Source organism: Ovis canadensis, chromosome 23 (assembly GCF_042477335.2).
Source record: "Ovis canadensis isolate MfBH-ARS-UI-01 breed Bighorn chromosome 23, ARS-UI_OviCan_v2, whole genome shotgun sequence".
In the NCBI taxonomy this organism is placed as follows: Eukaryota; Metazoa; Chordata; class Mammalia; order Artiodactyla; family Bovidae; genus Ovis; species Ovis canadensis.
The window spans coordinates 29966152-29985102 of record NC_091267.1 but is presented as its reverse complement, the minus strand read 5'-3'; the positions used below and the strand labels follow the sequence as shown (position 1 = coordinate 29985102).

At 36.0% G+C, this 18951-nt stretch overlaps 1 protein-coding gene across 1 annotated transcript; it reads right to left on the bottom strand.

Annotated features, from left to right (window-relative positions):
• Nucleotides 1-10434: 10434 nt before the first annotated feature.
• LOC138428495 (thymosin beta-4) lies at nt 10435-10875 on the bottom strand. Its single transcript, XM_069569281.2, has one exon. It carries the CDS (start codon nt 10807-10809, stop codon nt 10675-10677), a length of 135 nt encoding a protein of 44 aa, XP_069425382.1. The 5' UTR covers nt 10810-10875; the 3' UTR covers nt 10435-10674.
• Nucleotides 10876-18951: the final 8076 nt, after the last annotated feature.

The window sequence follows — 18951 nt, the reverse complement described above, 5'->3', positions numbered from 1 at the left end:
TCTCAACCCAGTTTGAACATCTGGAAGTTCAAGGTTCATGTACAGTTGAAGCCTGGCTTGGAGAATTTTGAGCATTACATTGCTAGCGTGTGAGATGAGTACAATTGTGTTTTAGTTTGAATATTCTTTGGCATTGCCTTTCTTTGCTATGGGAATGGAAACTGACCTTTTCCAGTGCTATGGCCACTGCTGAGTTATCCAGATTTGCTGTCATATTGAGTACAGTACTTTCATAGCATCATCTTTTAGGATTTGAAATAACTCAACCTGAATTCCATCACCTCCACTAGCTTTGTTCATAGTGATGCTTTCTAAGGCCTATTTGAAGACAGACAAGAGGAAACTCTTAAAGGTCCTGACATATCCAAGAAAAAAAGAAAATACAGTTTTTTTTTGAACAAAGTGAAGTTAGGGGCCCAGACCTTCTGTCCAGACAAAGTTATAAGTATGAAAATGAACTTATCTATGAAACAGAATCAGAGATATAGAGAATAAACTGGGGGTTGCCAAGGGGTATGGGGTGGGAGAGGGCTAGATGGGGAGTTTGTTTTTAGCAGAAGTAAGCTATTATATATAGAGTGGTTAACTAGCAAGGTCATATTGTAAATCACAGATAAATGTATTCAATATCCTGTTATAAGCCATAGTGAAAAAGAATATATATATATGTATAACTGAGTCACTTTGCTGTATACCAGTAGTTAACACAATACTGTATTTCAACTATACTTCAATAAGAAATATATTCAAAAACTGGATGTTTGAAAAAACTGATGCACATAAGATTATATGATGCAAGAAATAAAGTATAAATTCAATGTTTTCACTTAAATAAAATCCTGTGTATTACCTACAGACAGTGAGTGTTCTGTGCCCTTGGTTCCCTTGAGCCTTTGTTCCCTATCCATGGATTCAACCAACCTTGGCTATTATAGAACAGTAGATTTTACTATTGAAAGAAAAATCTGCCTATAATTGGACATGAGAAATTCAAACCTGTGTTGTTCAAGTGTCATCTGTAGTTTGGAAATGTAATGAGAAGTCACTAAGAAAGAAAGAGGAGAATAAACACAGGCGATAACTAAGGCATTTCATTCCAGAGTGAAGTTAAACAGGACTGTGTTGTTACATAAAGATTATTAAAATTTAGGGATTGTTTCCTAATATATGTTAGAGTGTGGTGTATACATTGCAATCAGTCACTAATGCCATGGATTATATCATTTTGATTTAAGATTTGAAAAATAAAAATCTAGATATATGAGATATATTGAGAAAACATTGAGCTATGTCATCACATTTTTCACTGTGTATTGAGTAAAACCAACAAGCAGAATCCAGTAGCCAATAGTATATGTACATACGTAGATAATATACACCAGCCAAGTTATTTTTCTTATACTGAATGAATTTTGTCTAGTTTAGAGGTCAATAGGACAAAATACTTTAAATTTTTTTTGAAAATAGGCATTTCCTAAAATATGTACAAGTAATTTAATTATTAAAGTTCCTAGGATAATGCACACCGTTATACTAAGATCCTAAGAAATATGCAATATTGATGGTAAAACATGCCAAAAGTAAATAGTCGCAATTAAAATTTTTGTGTATGTGACTAGAATTTGTAAATTACATCTACTGTACTAGTAATGGTTCTAATCGCTTGTTAGATCACCAGTAAGCTTTTAATATAGGAACCAATCCTTTGTCTATGCTCAGATTTTAACTGAATATTGAGTATGAGTTCTATTGCTGACACCACAAACACATGTGGTGTTTGTTTGCACGTGATTTGAGTCAAAGCCATTTGTCCTTATACATTACAGCTTTATGCATTCTGAATACATTCCCAGGTAAATATTTAGCCGGTAAACATTCACACAGCAAAGTATATCTGTGCTTTAAACATAAGTATAAATTTAATAGGGGAAAAATTATATCCTTGGATAATTTAGCTGTTCCTTTGTCTTGACTTCCAATGAGTGCCAAAATTCATTAAAAAAGTGAGCAGTTTTCATTTTAACCCTGATGGAGGGTAAAACCTGTATAACATTCCACTGCCCTCTGCAGGATTCAAATATAAGTTGTATCTGGAGAATTTTACTTCTTGTACATCATTTGAAAATGAGATTCTCTAGCAAGGATCTAGAATTTAAAGCAACAAAAGCAGAGCAGAGGAGGGTATGTGTGTGTAGAGGGGATTCAAATTGTGTTTTCTGTAAAATTAATGAAATTTTAAAGATATACCATACCAAGCAAGATTTCCCCAAAATGAAAATAAGCATCAATAAAAATGCCATGGTATGATAAGGTGGTAATAACACATGAAAAATTTTGCAAATCATTCAAATGAGGGGGATAAAAAGGAAAAAAGAAAGGAGAAAAAAACTGGAGAAAGGGAGGGAAATGTTATTGAAAATGAGTGGGTGTTATAATTTTGTCTCCTTTTTTCTCCCTTTTTGTTTAATTTCACTTGATTTGCTAAAATGAAAAGTGTCTGCACAATAATGGATTAATTAGAAGAATATGCAACCTTTTTCCTTTCTTGCAAAGAAAAAAGAGTTTTTTTCCATGTAAGATTCCATCCAAAGCCTTCACTCTGAACCACAGTTGGTTTTTTAAAGCCATTTACATAACAGCTAACAGAGATGTACTCAGCAAAACACCGGGCTTTCTAAACACAGGAGATAATTATGTTGGAAGAATGATATTCCGTTGCCATCTTCATTTTCAAGATACATTTATTCTCTCCATACACAGCGAAGAACAAGCAAACACATATTAACATATATTGCGAAGGTGTGCACCATTAGAGTGACAAGGTACAAGGAGTTGGGACTGATTCAGGGGTTAAGGCGGAGCAAAATCCAGGAAAGAAAGATATACTGCATTCCATTCTTGGCATATATGTACCACCTGAATGGTATTTTTCATTAACTCCTGCACTGGGAACATTCTATTATTCCACTGGGAAGCCATAGCAGAAGAGATATATAATTATCAGCAGAGTAATGGGGATGCTCTTGCTAATGGCCAGCTATTCAAATATCTCAATATAATCGTCCTGCCCAATCTCTCCCCATTGCATACTCTTCTGGAGAAACTCATCATTTTTTTCCACTTACTCCAGCATAATGAATTCATTTTGCATTTTCTTTGTGAGAAATTAAGAGAAATTGCAATATAATGTGTTGACATTTGAAATTCTGTACGGAAAAGTTTAGGCTGGCAATTTAGTTTAATCGCAAGCTAGCAGGGAGAGGCTGCTTATTAAAATAGTTCCCTGTTACAGAATGTGTATTTTCATTGTAAACCTTTGCCTTTGTGTATGAGTTAGGATTTTTTCCCCTTCCTTATAAATCTCAGATTTTTTAAAAGAAAAGATAATGTGTCTCAAATTGAAGCAATGTGTTCTTTGAAGCTTTTTTTTTTCTTAATGGTCAAAATTGTTGACACCAGATGAACACTGAGTGTGAGACCTTTGGAAAAAGTGAAAATGAGTGAGAAGTTGCTTTGAAAAAACAACTTTTCTTTTTTTTTTTTTTTTTGAAGTATTAAACCATTTATTCTAAACACTCTGAGGAAAGATTAGATTGAAGATTTTTTTCTGTTTATTTGCTCAAATCTAAATTTCGGTAACCACTTCCATGTTGGATACCTCTTATTTTTAGTCTTAAATTTTCAACTCATTTATCTAATAAGATCAGTAAACTTCTAATTAAGCAGCCTTACTACTTTCTCTGTAGAATGCCAAGTATCTGGGCAGGCGACAATATGAACAAGTTATTTAAAAAAGAAAAAAGTTGATATTGGAATCTCTGGATTGGAGGGCACTTTAGCTTTCCTTTCTTCCCACCCTAGACACTTAGCTAAGTTCTAATATTAGAGGGTGAAAACGGTGTTGTTAGTTGATTAGGAGCAAGAAGAAAAAAAAAAAAGTGCCTCATTCTGATTACTTTCCTTTCATGTCTTACAGTTTTGCTTTTATTTGCTTCCTCTAAAATGTTTTCATGCAGAAACAGATATTGTTAATGTAGTACCCTCAAATTTTTTGACAGAGTCACATTTAGAAAAATAATTTCAGAGGGAGAGCTCACTGGAATGACTGATGCTGAATCTGAAACTCCAGTTCTTTGGCCACATGATGTGAAGAACTGACTCACTAGAAAATACCCTGATGCTGGGAAAGATTGAAGGCAGGAGGAGAAGGTGATGACAGAGGATGAGATGGTAGGATGGCATCACTGACATGATGGACGTGAATTTGAGGAAGCTCCTGGAGTTGGTGATGGACAGGTAAGCCTGGCATGCTACAGTTCATGGGGTTGCAAAGTTGGACATGACTGAGTGATTGAACTGAACTGATCCATTTCTCTAATTTTCTCCAGTTCTTCCTGAAGAGCGCATAGATTAGAGCTATTGTATCACTCCTGAATTCATCAGAGGCTAAAGAGAAAGGGTATAAGGGAAAGACAACATGAACTCCACTTCAGCAAAGGCAAATAAAAGTCAACCTTAGAAACTAACATACATCCAGAAGAATTTCTCTGGAGTCTGTGACAGTCAAAGTCTTGCCACTCTGTCTGGCTCCACCAATACTCACTCCATCCCTCCTCCTCTTCTTCCAGGATGTACCTGGATTCTCTCCACTTTTTTTTTTTACTAAAAAACTAAAACTTAAAGCTAAGAACTAAAGAGCCTCTTGATGAAAATAAAAGAGGAGAGTGAAACAGTTGGCTTAAATCTCAACATTCAGAAAACTAAGATCATGGCATCCAGGCCCACCACTAATGGCAAATAGATGGGGAGACAATGGAAACAATGACCGAATTTATTTTTTTGGACTCCAAAATCACTGCAGATGGTGATTTCAGCCATGAAATTAAAGAATGTTTGCTCCTTGGAAAACAGTTATGACCAACCTAGACAGCATATTAAAAAGTAGAGACATTACTATGCCATAAAAGGACCATCCAGTCAAAAAAAAAAAAAAAGTTACATTTTTTTCCAGTACTCCTGTATGGTGAGAGAGTTGAACTATAAAGAAAGCTGAACAGTAAGGAACTGACGCTTTTGAACTGTGGTGTTGGAGAAGACTCTGAGAGTCCCTTAGACTGCAAGATTCACACCAGTGAATCCTAAAGGAAATCAGTCCTGAATATTTATTGGAAGGACTGATGCTGAAACTGAAACTTCAATAATTTGGCCATCTGATTTGAAGAACTGACTCATTGGAAAAGATTCTGATGCTGAGAACATTGAAGGCAGGAGGAAAAGGACATGACAGAGGATGAGATGATTGGATAGCATCACTGATTCAATGGACATAAGTTTGAGTAAGCTCCCGGAGTTGATGATGGACAGGGAAGCCTGGCATGCTGCAGTCCATGGGGTGACAAAGAGTTGGACATGACTGAGTGAACGAACTGAACTGCACTGACTCATTCCAAATTCTTCTTAAAATTCGTTTAAAATTTTACATTCTCATTTCAATTACAATTCTTATGCAATATTTTCACATTAATATTCCATTGAGTACCATTTTTCTTTTCTTCTCACTCTGCATATTATCATTAATGATAAAGTCCACTGCTGCTACTTCAATTGCCAAATATTTCTACTGTCATAACTATTACGAGACTTGCCCTCGGGTTTGGAAAATGACCTCTTGATCTACAAAGGTTCTAGTCTTTGTGGAGTTTTCTTTAAGAAAGATGGCTACATCCTTCGTAATAAGTACCTTAGTAAAAAAGTTATTGTCTCAACTCATATTTGGAGATCTTCCATAAATTAAACAGAACTGAAAAGGAAACAAAAGGAAGTTTATCATGACTTCCAAGGTGTGACAGTGAAATTTCTCTCTATTTATAAGTAATAACTGATTGTGATGTATCAGATTTTTCAAATTCATAACCTATTTTGTATTACTCACAGAAAAGCTAAAAGATTAAGGGGATGCATTGGGTTGGCACCAAAATTCCTTCTTAAGTTAAAAATAAAAGACACATTTTTCACTTTCCCCAAGAACTTTGTTGAACAACATAGTCATTGTTTTATTTCACTACCTTCTGTCATTTTTCAGGCAAATTCATAAATCTGTCTTCTCCAAATTTTTATCTTTGTTGAGCAAAGATCTGTTCTAGGTACCTTTTACAGTCTTTCAGGAAATTTAAGTTTTTCCATTAATAGAATTTTACTAAAACTGAAATAAATGAAAATCCAAAGTTGCAGTGTCTGGTGAATAAAACAGATGAATCAAAACTTCCCAGCTAAACTGTAGTAGCTTTTGCCTGGTCATCAAAGAAACATGTGGTCTTGCATTATCTTTCTGAAAGATTATGCATTTTCTGTTGACTAATTCCAGATGCTTTTCACAAAGTGGTTTCAGTTGGTCTAACTGGGAGCAGTACTTGTTGGAATTAATCTTTTGGTTTTCTAGAAGGAGCTCAAAATAGAGAACTCCCTTCCAATCCCACCATATATATAACATAACCTTCTCTGGATGAAGACTGGCCTTTGTTATGATTGGTGATCATTCATTTTGATTGTCTCCAAAACTATTCCATTCCACATTATTGCACAGGATTCACTTTTCACCACCTATCAAAATTTGTTTTAAAAAAAGGAACATTTTTGTTACGTTTAAGTAGAGAATTGAATGGTAAATATGGTCAAAAGTGAAAGTGAAAGTCGTTAAGTTGTGTCCGACTGTTTGCAAACCCATGAACTATATAGTCCATGGAATTCTCTAGGCCAGAATATTTGAGTGGATAGCCTTTCCCTTCTCAAGGGGATTACCCCAATCCAGGGATTGAACTCAGGTCTCCCTCATTGTAAAAAGATTCAAGTATGGTCAAGAAGGTTTTTTTCTACTTAACTTATGCGGAACCCAAACTTCAGAGTGAGGAACATAACCAAACTGGTGCAAATGATTTTCAATGCTTGATTTGGATATTTTGAGTATGCTGACTATCTCTCAACTAATGTCTCAATTTGATCACTATAAACTTCACCTGGTACCTGGCCATGGAGCATTGTCTAATAAGAAATCTCCAGCACAAAACTTTGAAAATCACTCTTGACATTTTTGATCAATCATAGCATCTTTCCTATACATTGCACAAATCTTTTTTTTTTTTTTGCATTTAAATTGCATTTTTACCTTTCATGAAATAATGAAGCATAATATTCCAAAAGTCCTTTCTCTTTTGTCTTCCATCTCAATGTTAAAATGGCTACACAAAAATGTTGATATTTTTTGAATGAACACTGATATGATAGGTGTTACAATACAATTTAACATAATTGTTTTGAATAAGGCTAAAGGCAACTACTTTGCCAATAAAGGTCCGTCTAGTCAAGGCTATAGTTTTTCCAGTGGTCATGTATGGATGCAAGAGTTGGACTGTGAAGAAAGCTGAGCGCTGAAGAATTGATGCTTTTGAACTGTGATGTTGGAGAAGACTCTTCAGAGTCCCTTGGGCTGCAAAGAGATCCAACCAGTCCATTCTAAAGGAGATCAGTTCTGGGTGTTCATTGGAAAGAATGATGCTAAAGCTGAAACTACAGTACTTTGGCCACCTCATGAGAAGAGTTGACTCATTGGAAAAGACTCTGATGCTTGGAGGGTTTGGGGGAAGGAGGAAAAGAGGACGACAGAGGATAAGATGGCTGGATGGCATCACTGACTCAATGGACATGAGTTTGAGTGAACTCCGGGAGTTGGTGATGGACAGGAAGGCCTGGTGTGCTGCGATTCATGGGGTCGCAAAGAGTCGGATACAACTGAGCGACTGAACTGAACTGAACTGAAAGACAACTAAGCACTACTACTACTTGAGCCATATTACACACAAACAGAGCAAATCTTTTGGCCAACACAATACAAGTGACACTAAAGTATATATTTCAGAGCATGACTAACAAAAAAAGAAACTCCAGTACTTTGAAAGGCAGTATGCTATTATAGCAAGAACAATTGATCAAAAGTCAGGAGTCTGAGTTTTAGTCTTCAATCTAGTTCAAGTTAACTAGGTATGTGACCTTGAGCTCGTGAATCATAAGGCCTCCAGTTCATCCATAAAATGAGGAAGTTAGATTTAATTTTGTCCAATACCACTTCCAATTTGAAGCAACTCTAATTGTACTATTTGGACATAAATTATCTTTCTGAAAAACCAGTCTCTTAAAGGACAGTAGACATAAATTATTATTCATAGTAATTTCATTTTAAATGATTCATTCTTAAGTTTCTGATAACAGTAAAGAGGAAGTAAATATAATTACTTAGGAGGAGGCTCAGTGGAAAAACTATTGCAAATAGGATCAAACAATCCATTATTAGAGATTTATTGAATATCTACTGACAGATATTATGAAAGATTAGAAATGTTTAAAAACATTTAAAACCATCCTTTTCTTTAGTGACTTCTGCTTTAAGGGAAAGGTGAAGTATAATCCTTTGTAAAAACATGGAGCAGTGAAGTGGCAAACAGTACAGCTTTATGAAGATGTACAATAGAATTTCAGATAATGACATAAATGAAACAGTCTTATGGAAACAACTGGAGTCTAATCAAGTTTTAGAATGATTGGCAGTACTAAACTGAACATAAAACAAGGTATTTCTGAATTCAAGCAGAGAGGAAAGATAGGGCATCCTGTTCCAGACTTCACTGAGAGGTTATATGCACCTCTTCTAGTGCTGAGGTCAGAGGCAATGGTCATGTGAAGGACAAGCCATCAAAACAACTGGAAACTTAAACAGTGAAAGAATTTATGACATGGATATCAAAATGTTCACCAAAATAGAGAATCTATCAAGACACTAAAACCTGAAAACTTTACTATGGACTTCATCATTATTTGGCGTGATGTAGAACATATTTCTTTTAATTACAGAGAAGGGTTCCTGACCAGGGCAATTATACAGAAATAAGGCTTCCCTCATAACTCAGTTGGTAAAGAATCTGCCTGCAATGCAGGAGAGCTGGGTTCGATCCCTGGGTTGGGAAGATCCCCTGGAGAAGGAAATGGCAACCCACTCCAGTAGTCTTGCTCAGAGAATCCCATAGACAAAGGAACCAGGCAGGCTGCAGTCAAAGGGTTGCAAAAGTCAGACACGACTTAACGACTAAAACACCACCATATAACTTCCCTGGTAACAGTTGCATTGTAATAATTTTATTATATGTTCAATTCTACCCAACTTTTTTTTTATTATAAAAAAGAATTGATGTTATTTTAAATATGTGCAGTTAAAAATTAATTTTTCTATAAAAATCTTTTTTAAAATAATAAGGAATAAATAGGTACATAAACCATGTTTGGTTCTATAGCAGAAAGCATACAGAAGTTTCCTAAGGATTTTCTATACTTTTTAAAGATTCTTAGTAAATAATTTATGACAATTGTCTTAAACATTCTTGTTCATGTACTACTAAAAGACTTCTGATACACTATTTACTCTCTCACATACTTTAAATTGACATTAAAGGTTTTTATTATATGTTTATAATATGTTTATATATTATATGTAAATAAATATGTTTATATTTATGATACAGGATATAAAACAAATGCATTAAAATATTGACATTTAAATACAAAGGGTTAAATCTTTCTATTAAATGTATCTAACAGAATCTAAATGCTGTGATTTGAAAGTCATCATCATTATGAAAATAGTAATGACATAAATTTCCATTGCAATATTAGATTTTCCAGTTTCTTTTCTCTCCGTGAACTTATATTTCCATTCTACATTCCTCACAATATTTTTCCTTTAATATATCTCTATGCTTGAAAGTATTTTATTGATTATCCTATCATCTTTCTCTGCAGCAAAATTATGCATGTAAAATGTAACTGAATATTTTATTTCTCTGATTATGGAATTCCAAGAATTAAAAATTCTCCTTTTGAGTTATTATAATTACCACTAGTACACAATTGATCAAAATAACATAAATATATAATAAATTTTAATGAATAATACTAAACACAAACTGCAAAATTTGTTGGAAATGCATTTCTCAATGAGATAGATGGGTCTTGATTTTATTTTTTCACCATAGTTCGTGAATTCATGGATGAATATTACTCATCAATATAATAAGATAGTGTTTATCATCAATTTTCCTTATTATTATCTTTTAAAAAGGTGTGAGTACCATTTAAACTAATGGGGAATGCAAGGCTTACATAGAACAATTGATGTCAAAACAATCAGCCGGAAAAGAACCATACTGCTTTTTTTTTTTTTTTCCAGGTTTTAAAACTTTTTATTTGCATATTAAAAAAATTGTGCATTCCAATAATTAAAATCATTTGAACAACAAAAAAAAATGGCACTCTGACTAAACTGCATTTTACAGCCCGCAGAACACCTTGGACCAGCTTTTTACTCTAGATTTCACTGTCGTCCCACCCAGCTTCCTCCTTCACCAACATGCAAGTTCTTTTCCTTCCCTGCCAGCCACACAGGCAGATGGGAGAGGCAGGCGCGGCCTACGTTGTCAGTAGTTCTCCATTCTTTGATGTGAAAAGGGGTAGCACAGTCATTTAAACTCGATCCAACCTCTTTGCATCTTACAAAGTTAAACAGCTAAAAGAAGTAAAATAAGAAGGCAGTGCTTGTGGAATGTACAGTGCATACTGGCGGCACACGCTGCATTACGACTCGCCTGCTTGCTTCTCCTGTTCAATCGTTTCTTTCGAAGGCAGTGGATTTTTCTCTTGCGTTTCCGTTTTCTTCAATTTCGACTTATCGAACTTCTCAATCTCAGCCATATCGGGTTTGTCAGACATGGTTGCAGAGGGCGCGGAGCGAACTGCGAGCGAGTGAAGTCGGGTCTGCGCTGTGGCCGCCGCCGAGTCCATACTGCTTTAAAAAAAAAAAAAAAATTAACTTTTTTGTTAAATTTAAATTAAAGTGTTCATACTTATCTCAACTTCACTTTTCACTCTAAATTTTTATTCAGATAGATATATTAATGGATAAGAGATAAATACAAGGTAGATAGATGATTAGATGTATAGAAAATAGTATTGATATGAATTTTTGGTCTGGATGAAATAAGGCATCCCGTCATTCAATTTTTCTTCCCCAAGCACTCTCACCTTTGCTTTCACAGGACCCTACTTTAGTAACAGTGTACTATTTTAGAGAAGTTTGATGTTTGAATCAAATCATAAAATAAAACATCACATTCTTTATCCTACAATATATCAGAACTTAGAACATCTCAGCTTAAGCCAAAATATCACATTTCCATTCCCACACTTTGTCCTTAACAGAAATATGTGCAAAATAAGTATAACAAGAAAAGTCTATTCTCCTCCTTCAAGAATAAAAACATTTTAAATTATCTCTAGAAGTCAATGGCACCCCACTCCAGTATTCTTTCCTGGAAAATCCCATGGAGGGAGGAGCCTGGTAGGCTGCAGTCCATGGAGTCGCTAGGAGTCGGACACGACCAAGCGACTTCACTTTCACTTTTCACTTTTCATGCATTTGAGAAGGAAATGGCAACCCACTCCAGTGTTCTTGCCTGGAGAATCCCAGGGACAGGGGAGCCTGGTGGGCTTCCATCTATGGGGTCTCACAGAGTTGGACACTGCTAAAGTGACTTAGTAGTAGTAGAAGATTTTAAATTTTGTGCTATGAAGAATATAATTTTCTTGTGGGAGAAGAGTAGTTGGCAAAAAGGAGAACTGACTTCAGGTGCTTTCTTGGGAAGATCTATTTTTGAATGAAGAATACATGTATAAAATTGAGGATATGAAAATTTATTTCCCCACATTATTAGTGCCCAGTTATCTGTAGGAAATGCTTCATGTATTCCCAGTATGAAATCTGTTTCAGAAAAGAAGATCCCACCTCATCCCCCAGGACGGATTCTACTTCCAAGATGGTTGTCTTAGTTTTCTTATATCAGCATAAGTCCATCTCATTCCTTACAGATGCCAACAGTGTGCCATGCTCTATAAATCTACTATATAATCAAATCCTTACAACTCATTCATAACTTTGAATTTAGATTATAATTTTCAGTTTTCAGCTATGTAAAATTTAGGCTCACTAAGACTGATTAAATTGTTCAAAATTTCACTAAAAAGAATAGCCAAGTGTGAACTGCAAATTAACCTACTTAATCACAATATGTACTCCAAATTCTCTGCTACTTTAAACAATGAAAATATTGCATTTCATAATTTTTGATTCAACTACAGTTCTAAAATTCTAAGACCCCCATATTGCAGCCAGTACAAAAGTCTTACTGACACTGGAATTTTAGCCTGAAAATGAAACCAATATTTTATTCCATTTGAAAATATTAGCCCATCTTTCTAAATCTTCCTACTTGACTTGGATTCCCATGGCTGTTGGTCCTTAGAATACTAAAGATTTTGCTGCTGGAAAACCCTCTCAATTGTGTATGGATCTGTGTGTGAGCATAAGTGTTGACAGAATTTGGGAAGTAGGTAAAAAAAAAATTGTTTAGCTTTTGTCCTCTCATCTAAAAATATGTATTTTTCCTTGAGAGATTCTCACAACATCTCAGTCCGTTCTGTGCTCTGCTCTTTTCACGAAGAATGACACACTAATTTTCACTTCAAAGCCTGACAGTTAGTAAACTTGTCTTATACCATTCATTTTGGGAGCCATCTTTCAATATCTTCCAGGGAGAAATTAACAGTCAACTGTGTTTGGTTTATGAAAACAGAAGGGTAAAAAAAAAAAAAAAAACACAAAACACTTGCAAAGAATAAAAACTAAAGACAAAGAGAAATGGAGCTTTAACTGGTTCAAAATCAAACTGTTCAATTCTAGTGCATTCGGTTCGGTTCAGTTCAGTTCAGTCGCTCAGTCATGTCCGACTCTTCGCGATACCATGAATTGCAGCACACCAGGCCTCCCTGTCCATCACCAACTCCCAGAGTTCACTCAAACTCACGTCCATCGTGTTGGTGACACCATCCAGCCATCTTATCCTCTGTCGTCCCCTTCTCCTGCCTCCAATTCCTCCCAGCATCAGAGTCTTTTCCAATGAGTCAACTCTTTGCATGAGGTGGCCAAAGTACTGGAGTTTCAGCTTTAGCATCATTTCTTCTAATGAACAACCAGGACTGATCTCCTTTAGAATGGATTACATGTCTATATTTAAACAAGCGAAAGAAGAACAATACTCAAACTGGTGGAAAACAGAAAAACAATGCCATAGATGTCAAAACTTTTTTTTTTTCTAGACAAATTATACAGGTATACAGTTGGCATAAATGCAATGGAATTGCGTCAAACACACACACACACTGGATACCTACTGTTTTGTTCCAGTATTGAAAACAGCCTATATTTTCAGAAGTTATTTTAGGCAAATTCTATTTAAAGTTTTACCTGAGTTTTAAATTTAGTAACTATACATCATTCTCTAAATATAAATGTAAACACATTTCAAGAGAAGATGGATAAAAACCCAAATCTTATCATATAAAGCCTTCTTTGCTGATGCTTTCTGATATTCTTCACAATTTGCTCTTAAAACTATTCTGAGTATGCTCCCCAGATGAAAACAATATAGGTCATTCAGACAAATGGAATTACTAGGTATAAAAACACACTTACCCCCATCCTATCTTCTTTTCTCCCACAGCGTTCTCTGAATTCTGATTCTGAAAAGTGCTCTCCTTCTTCCTCACTATTTTGGCGACTTCTATATATCATAACCTGATAATTATTTTATATGAAATATACTTTATAAGGGCTTCCCAGGTGGCACAAGTGGTAAAAAAATCCACTTGCTAATGCAGGAGATGCACAAGATGTGGGTTCAATTCTTGGGTTGGAAGATTCCCTCGAGAAGAAAATGGCAAACTACTGTACTATTTCTGTCTGAAAAAGTTCATGGACAGGGATGTTTACCAGGATATTGTCTATGAGGTCCTAAAAGAGTGAGACAACACTTAGTGACTAAATAGCAAAAACAATGCTTTGTGAAAACCAGTGAGTTCCTTTGAAGTATATACTAGCATGAAGTTAGCTAGAATGGTTAAAAAAAAAAATAAACATGGTCACATTATTTAGACATTTTCAGGGTGGGATTAGACTCAATAAATTTCAGACTAAAAATATTGTTCTCCATTCACTGTATGAAACAGCTTCTTAACAGTGCCTTTTCTTATTGATAATTAGGGGGCCATAAGAAACCAGAATGTTAACGGTACCAAGGGAATATTTCATGCAAAGATGGCCACAATTTAGCACAGAAATGGCATGGACCTAACAGAATCAGAAGATATTAAGAAGAGGTGGCGAGAATACACAGAAGAAATATACAAAAAAGATATTCATGACCCAGATAACCATGATGATGTGATCACTCACCTAGAGCCAGACATCCTGGAATGCAAAGTTAAGTGGGCCTTAGGAAGCATCACTACAAACAAAGCTAGTGAAGGTGATGGAATTCCAGTTGAGCTATTTCAAATCCTAAAAGATGATGCTGTGAAAGTGCTGCATTCAATATGCCAGCAAATTTGGTAAACTCAGCAGTGGCCACAGGACTGGAAAAGGTCAGTTTTCATTCCAGTCCCAAAGAAAGACAATGTCAAAGAATGTTTAAACTACTGCACAATTGCACTCATCTCACACTCTAGCAATGTTCAAGATTCTTCAAGTCAGGCTTCAACAGTAACTGAACCGTGAACTTCCAGATGTTCAAGCCAGATTTAGAAAAAGCAGAGGAACCAGTTGGATTAAATTGCCAACATCTGCTGCATCATCGAAAAAGCAAGGAAGTTCCAGAAAAAAAAAAAAAATCTACTTCTGCTTTATTGACTATGTCAAAGACTTTGACTGTGTGGATCACAACAAACTGTGGAAAATTCTTAAAGAGGTGGGAAGGACATGGAAAAATAGACTGGTTTCAAACAAGGAAAGGAGTATCAAGACTGTATTGTCAACCTGCTTATTTAACTTATATGCGGAGTACATTTGGAACTGCTAGGCTGGATGAAAAACAAGCTGTAATCAAGACTGCTGGGAGAAATATCAATAACCTCAGATAAGCAGATAACACATTCCTTATGGCGGAAAGTGAAGAAGAACTAAAGAGCCTCTTGATGAAAGTGAATGAGGAGAGTGAAAAAGTTGGCTTAAAACTCAACATTCAGAAAATTAAGATAATGGCATCTGGTCCCATCACTTCATGGCAAATATATCAGATACAATGGAAACAGTGACAGACTTTATTTTCTGGGCTCCAAAACCACTGCAGATGGTGACTGCAGCCATAAAATTAAAAGACACTTGCTCCTTGGAAGAAAAGCTATGACCAAACTAGACAGCATATTAAAAAGCAGAGACATTACTTTGCCAACAAAGGTCTGTCTAGTCAAACCTATGGTTTTTCCAGTAGTCATATATGGATGAAAGAGTTGGACTATATGGAAAGCTAAGTGCAGAAGAATTGATGCTTTTGGTGTTGGAGAAGACTCTTGAGAGTTCCTTAGACTGTAAGGAGATCACATCAGTGAATCCTAAAGGAAATCAGTCCTGACTATTCATTAGAAGGACTGATGCTGAAGAACTGACTCATTGGAATAGACCCTTATGTTGGGAAAGATTGAAGGTGGGAGAAGGGGATGACAGAAGATGATATTGTTGGATGGCATCACTGACTTGATGGACATGAGTTTAAGTAAACTCCAGGAGTTGGTGATGGACAGGGAAGCCTGGCATGCTGTAGTCATGGGGTAGCAAAGAGTCAGACATGACTGAGTGACTGAACTGAACTGAACTGAAAATTAATATCCTAAAATTTTGTTATTGTTCAGTCTATAAGTTGTGTTCAAGTTTGCCACCTCATGGACCGCAGCATGCCGGGCTCCTCTTCCCTCCACTATCTTGCAGAGTTTGTTAAAATCCATATCCTTTGAGTCTAAGCATCTCATCCTCTTCTGCCCTCTTGTTTTGTCTTCCAACTTTCCCAGCATTGGGGTTTTTTCCTAATAAATTGGCTCTTTCCATAAGGTGGCCAAAGTATTGAGCTTCAGTTTCAGCATCAGTCTTTCCGTTGAATATTCAAGTTTTATTTCCTTTAGGATTAATTGGTTTGATATCCTTGCAGTCCAAGGGACTTTCAAGAGTCTTCTCTAACACCACAATTTGAAAGATTCACTTTTTAAGTTCTCAGCCTTCTTTATGGTCCAACTTTTACATTCTTACATGACTACTGGAAAAATCATAGCTCTGGCTATATGGACTGTGGCTAACAAAGTGATATCTCTGCTTTTCAGTATGCTGTTTAGATTTGTCAAAGCTTTCCTTCTAAGGAGCAAGTGTCTTTTAATTTCATGGCTGCAGTTTCTGTCTATATTAATTTTGAAGCTCAAGAAATGAAAATCTGTCACTCTTTCCAATTTTTCCTTTTCAGTTTGCCGTGAAGTGATGTGCCTGGATTCCATGATCTTAGTTATTGAATGTTTTCAAGCCAACTTTTTAACTCTTCTGTTTCACTCTCATCAGGAGGTTCTTTAGTCCCTCTTCACTTTTTGCTGTTGCAGTGGTATCATCTGCATATCTGAGATTATTGATATTTTTCCCAGCAATATTGATTCCAGCTTGTGATTCATCCAGCCTGGCACTTCACATGATGTACTCTGCACAGAAGTTAAATAAGCAAAGTGATAATATGCAGCCGTGTTGTGCTCCTTTCCCAAATTGAACTACTCTATTTTTCCATGTCCAGTTCTAACTGTTGCTTCTTGACCTACACACAGACTTCTCAGGGGACAGATAAGATGGTCTGGTACTTCCATCTCTTAATGTATTTTCCACAGTTTGTTGTGATCCACAGAGTCAAAGTTCTAGTGTAGTCAATGTTGCAGAAGTAGATTTTTTTTTTTTTCTGAAATTCCCTTGCTCTCTCTGTGATCCAATGAATGTCAGCCATTTGATCTCTGGTTCCTCTGCCTTTTCTAAATCCAGCTTGTACATCTGGAAGTTCTCTGTTCCTGTACTTCTGCAACCTAGTTTGGACAATTTTGGGCATTACATTACTAGCATGTGAAATGAATCTACTTTATGCCAGTTGAACATTCTTTGTCATTGCTCTTCTTTAAGATTGGAATGAAAATTGATCTTTTTCAGTCCTGTGGCCACTGCTAAGTTTTCCAAATTTGCTGACATACTGAGTGCAGCAGTTCAACAGCATCATCTTTTAGGATTTAAAACAGCTAAGTTGGAATTCCATCACCTCCACTAGCTTTGTCCATACTAATGTTTCCAAAGGTGCACTTGACTTCACACTCCAGGGTGCCTGGTTCTCAGTAAGTAACATCACCATCATGGTCATCTGGGTCATTAAGACTTTTTTTTTTTTTTTAATATGTATTTCTGTGTATTCTTGCCACTTCTTCTTAACCTCTTCTGCTTCTGTTAATTACTTACTCTTTCTGTCCTTTATTGTGCACATTCTTGCATTAAATGTTCCCTTAATATCTCTAATATTCTTGAAGAGATTTTCCAGTCTTTCCCATTCAACTATTTTCTCTTTTCCTTTGCATTGCTCACTTGAGGCTTTTCTCTTACTTTAATATATTAATTTAATTAAAGGATAATTGCTTTAAAATTTTGTTGTTTTCTGTCAAACATCAACATGAATTTATGTCCCCTCCCTTTTGAAACTCTCTCAAATCTCCCTCCCCATCCCACCCCTCTAGGTAAATACAGAGCCCCTGTTTGAGTTCCCTGAGTCATACAGAAAGTTCTCATTGACTATCTCACATATGGTAATGTAATTTCCATGTTACTCTCTCCGTATATTTCAACTTCTCCTTCCTCCCACCCACATGTCTATAAATCTATTCTCTGTTTCTTCATTGCTGCCTGCAAATAAGTTCATCAGTACCATCTTTCTAGAGTCCATATATATATGTTAGTATACAATATCTATCCTTCTCTTTCTGACATACTTCACTCTATATAAAAGGCTCTAGGTTCATGTATCTCATTAGAACTGACTCAAACATGTTCCTTTTTCAATTCAGTTCAATTGTTCAGTCGTGTGCCACTCTTTGTGACCCCATAGACCACAGCACACCAGGCTTCCCTGCCATCACCAACTCCCACAGCTTACTCAAACTCATGTCCATTGAATCAGTGATGCTATCCAACCATCTTATTCTCTGTCATCCCTTTCTCCTCCTGCCTTCACTCTTTTCCAGCATCAGGGTCTTTTCCAAGGAGTCAGTTCCTCATATCAGGTAGCCAAAGTACTGGAATTTCAGCATCTGTCCTTTTAATTAATATTAAGGACTGATTTCCTTTAGGATAGAGAGGTTGGATCTCATTGCAGTCCAAGGGAAACTCAACAGTCTTCTCCAACACCACAGTTCAAAGGCTTCGATTCTTCAGCGTTCAGCATTCTTTATAGCCCAACTCTCACATCCATACATGACTACTGGAAAAACCATAGCTTTGACTAAATGGACTTTTGTTGGCAAAGTAATATCTCTGCTTTTTAATATGCTGTCAAGGTCATAGCTTTTCTTCCAAGGAGCAAGCATCTTTTTATTTCATGGCTGCAGTCACCATCTGCATTGATTTTGGAGCCCAAGAAAATAAAGTCTGTCACTGTTTCCATTGTATCCCCATATATTTGCCATGAAGTGATGGGACCAGATGCCATGATCTTAGTTTTCCAAATGTTGAGTTTTTTAAGTCAATTTTTTCTCTTTCTCTTTCATCAAGAGGCTCTTTATTTCTTCATTTTCTGCCACAAGGATGATGCCATCTGCATATCTCAGGTTGTTGATATTTCTCCCAGCAATCTTGATTCCAGCTTGTGCTTCATCCAGCCTGGCATTTCACATGATGTACTCTGTATATATATTAAATAAGCAGGTGACAATGTACAGCTTTAGTGTACTCCTTTCCCAATTTGGAAC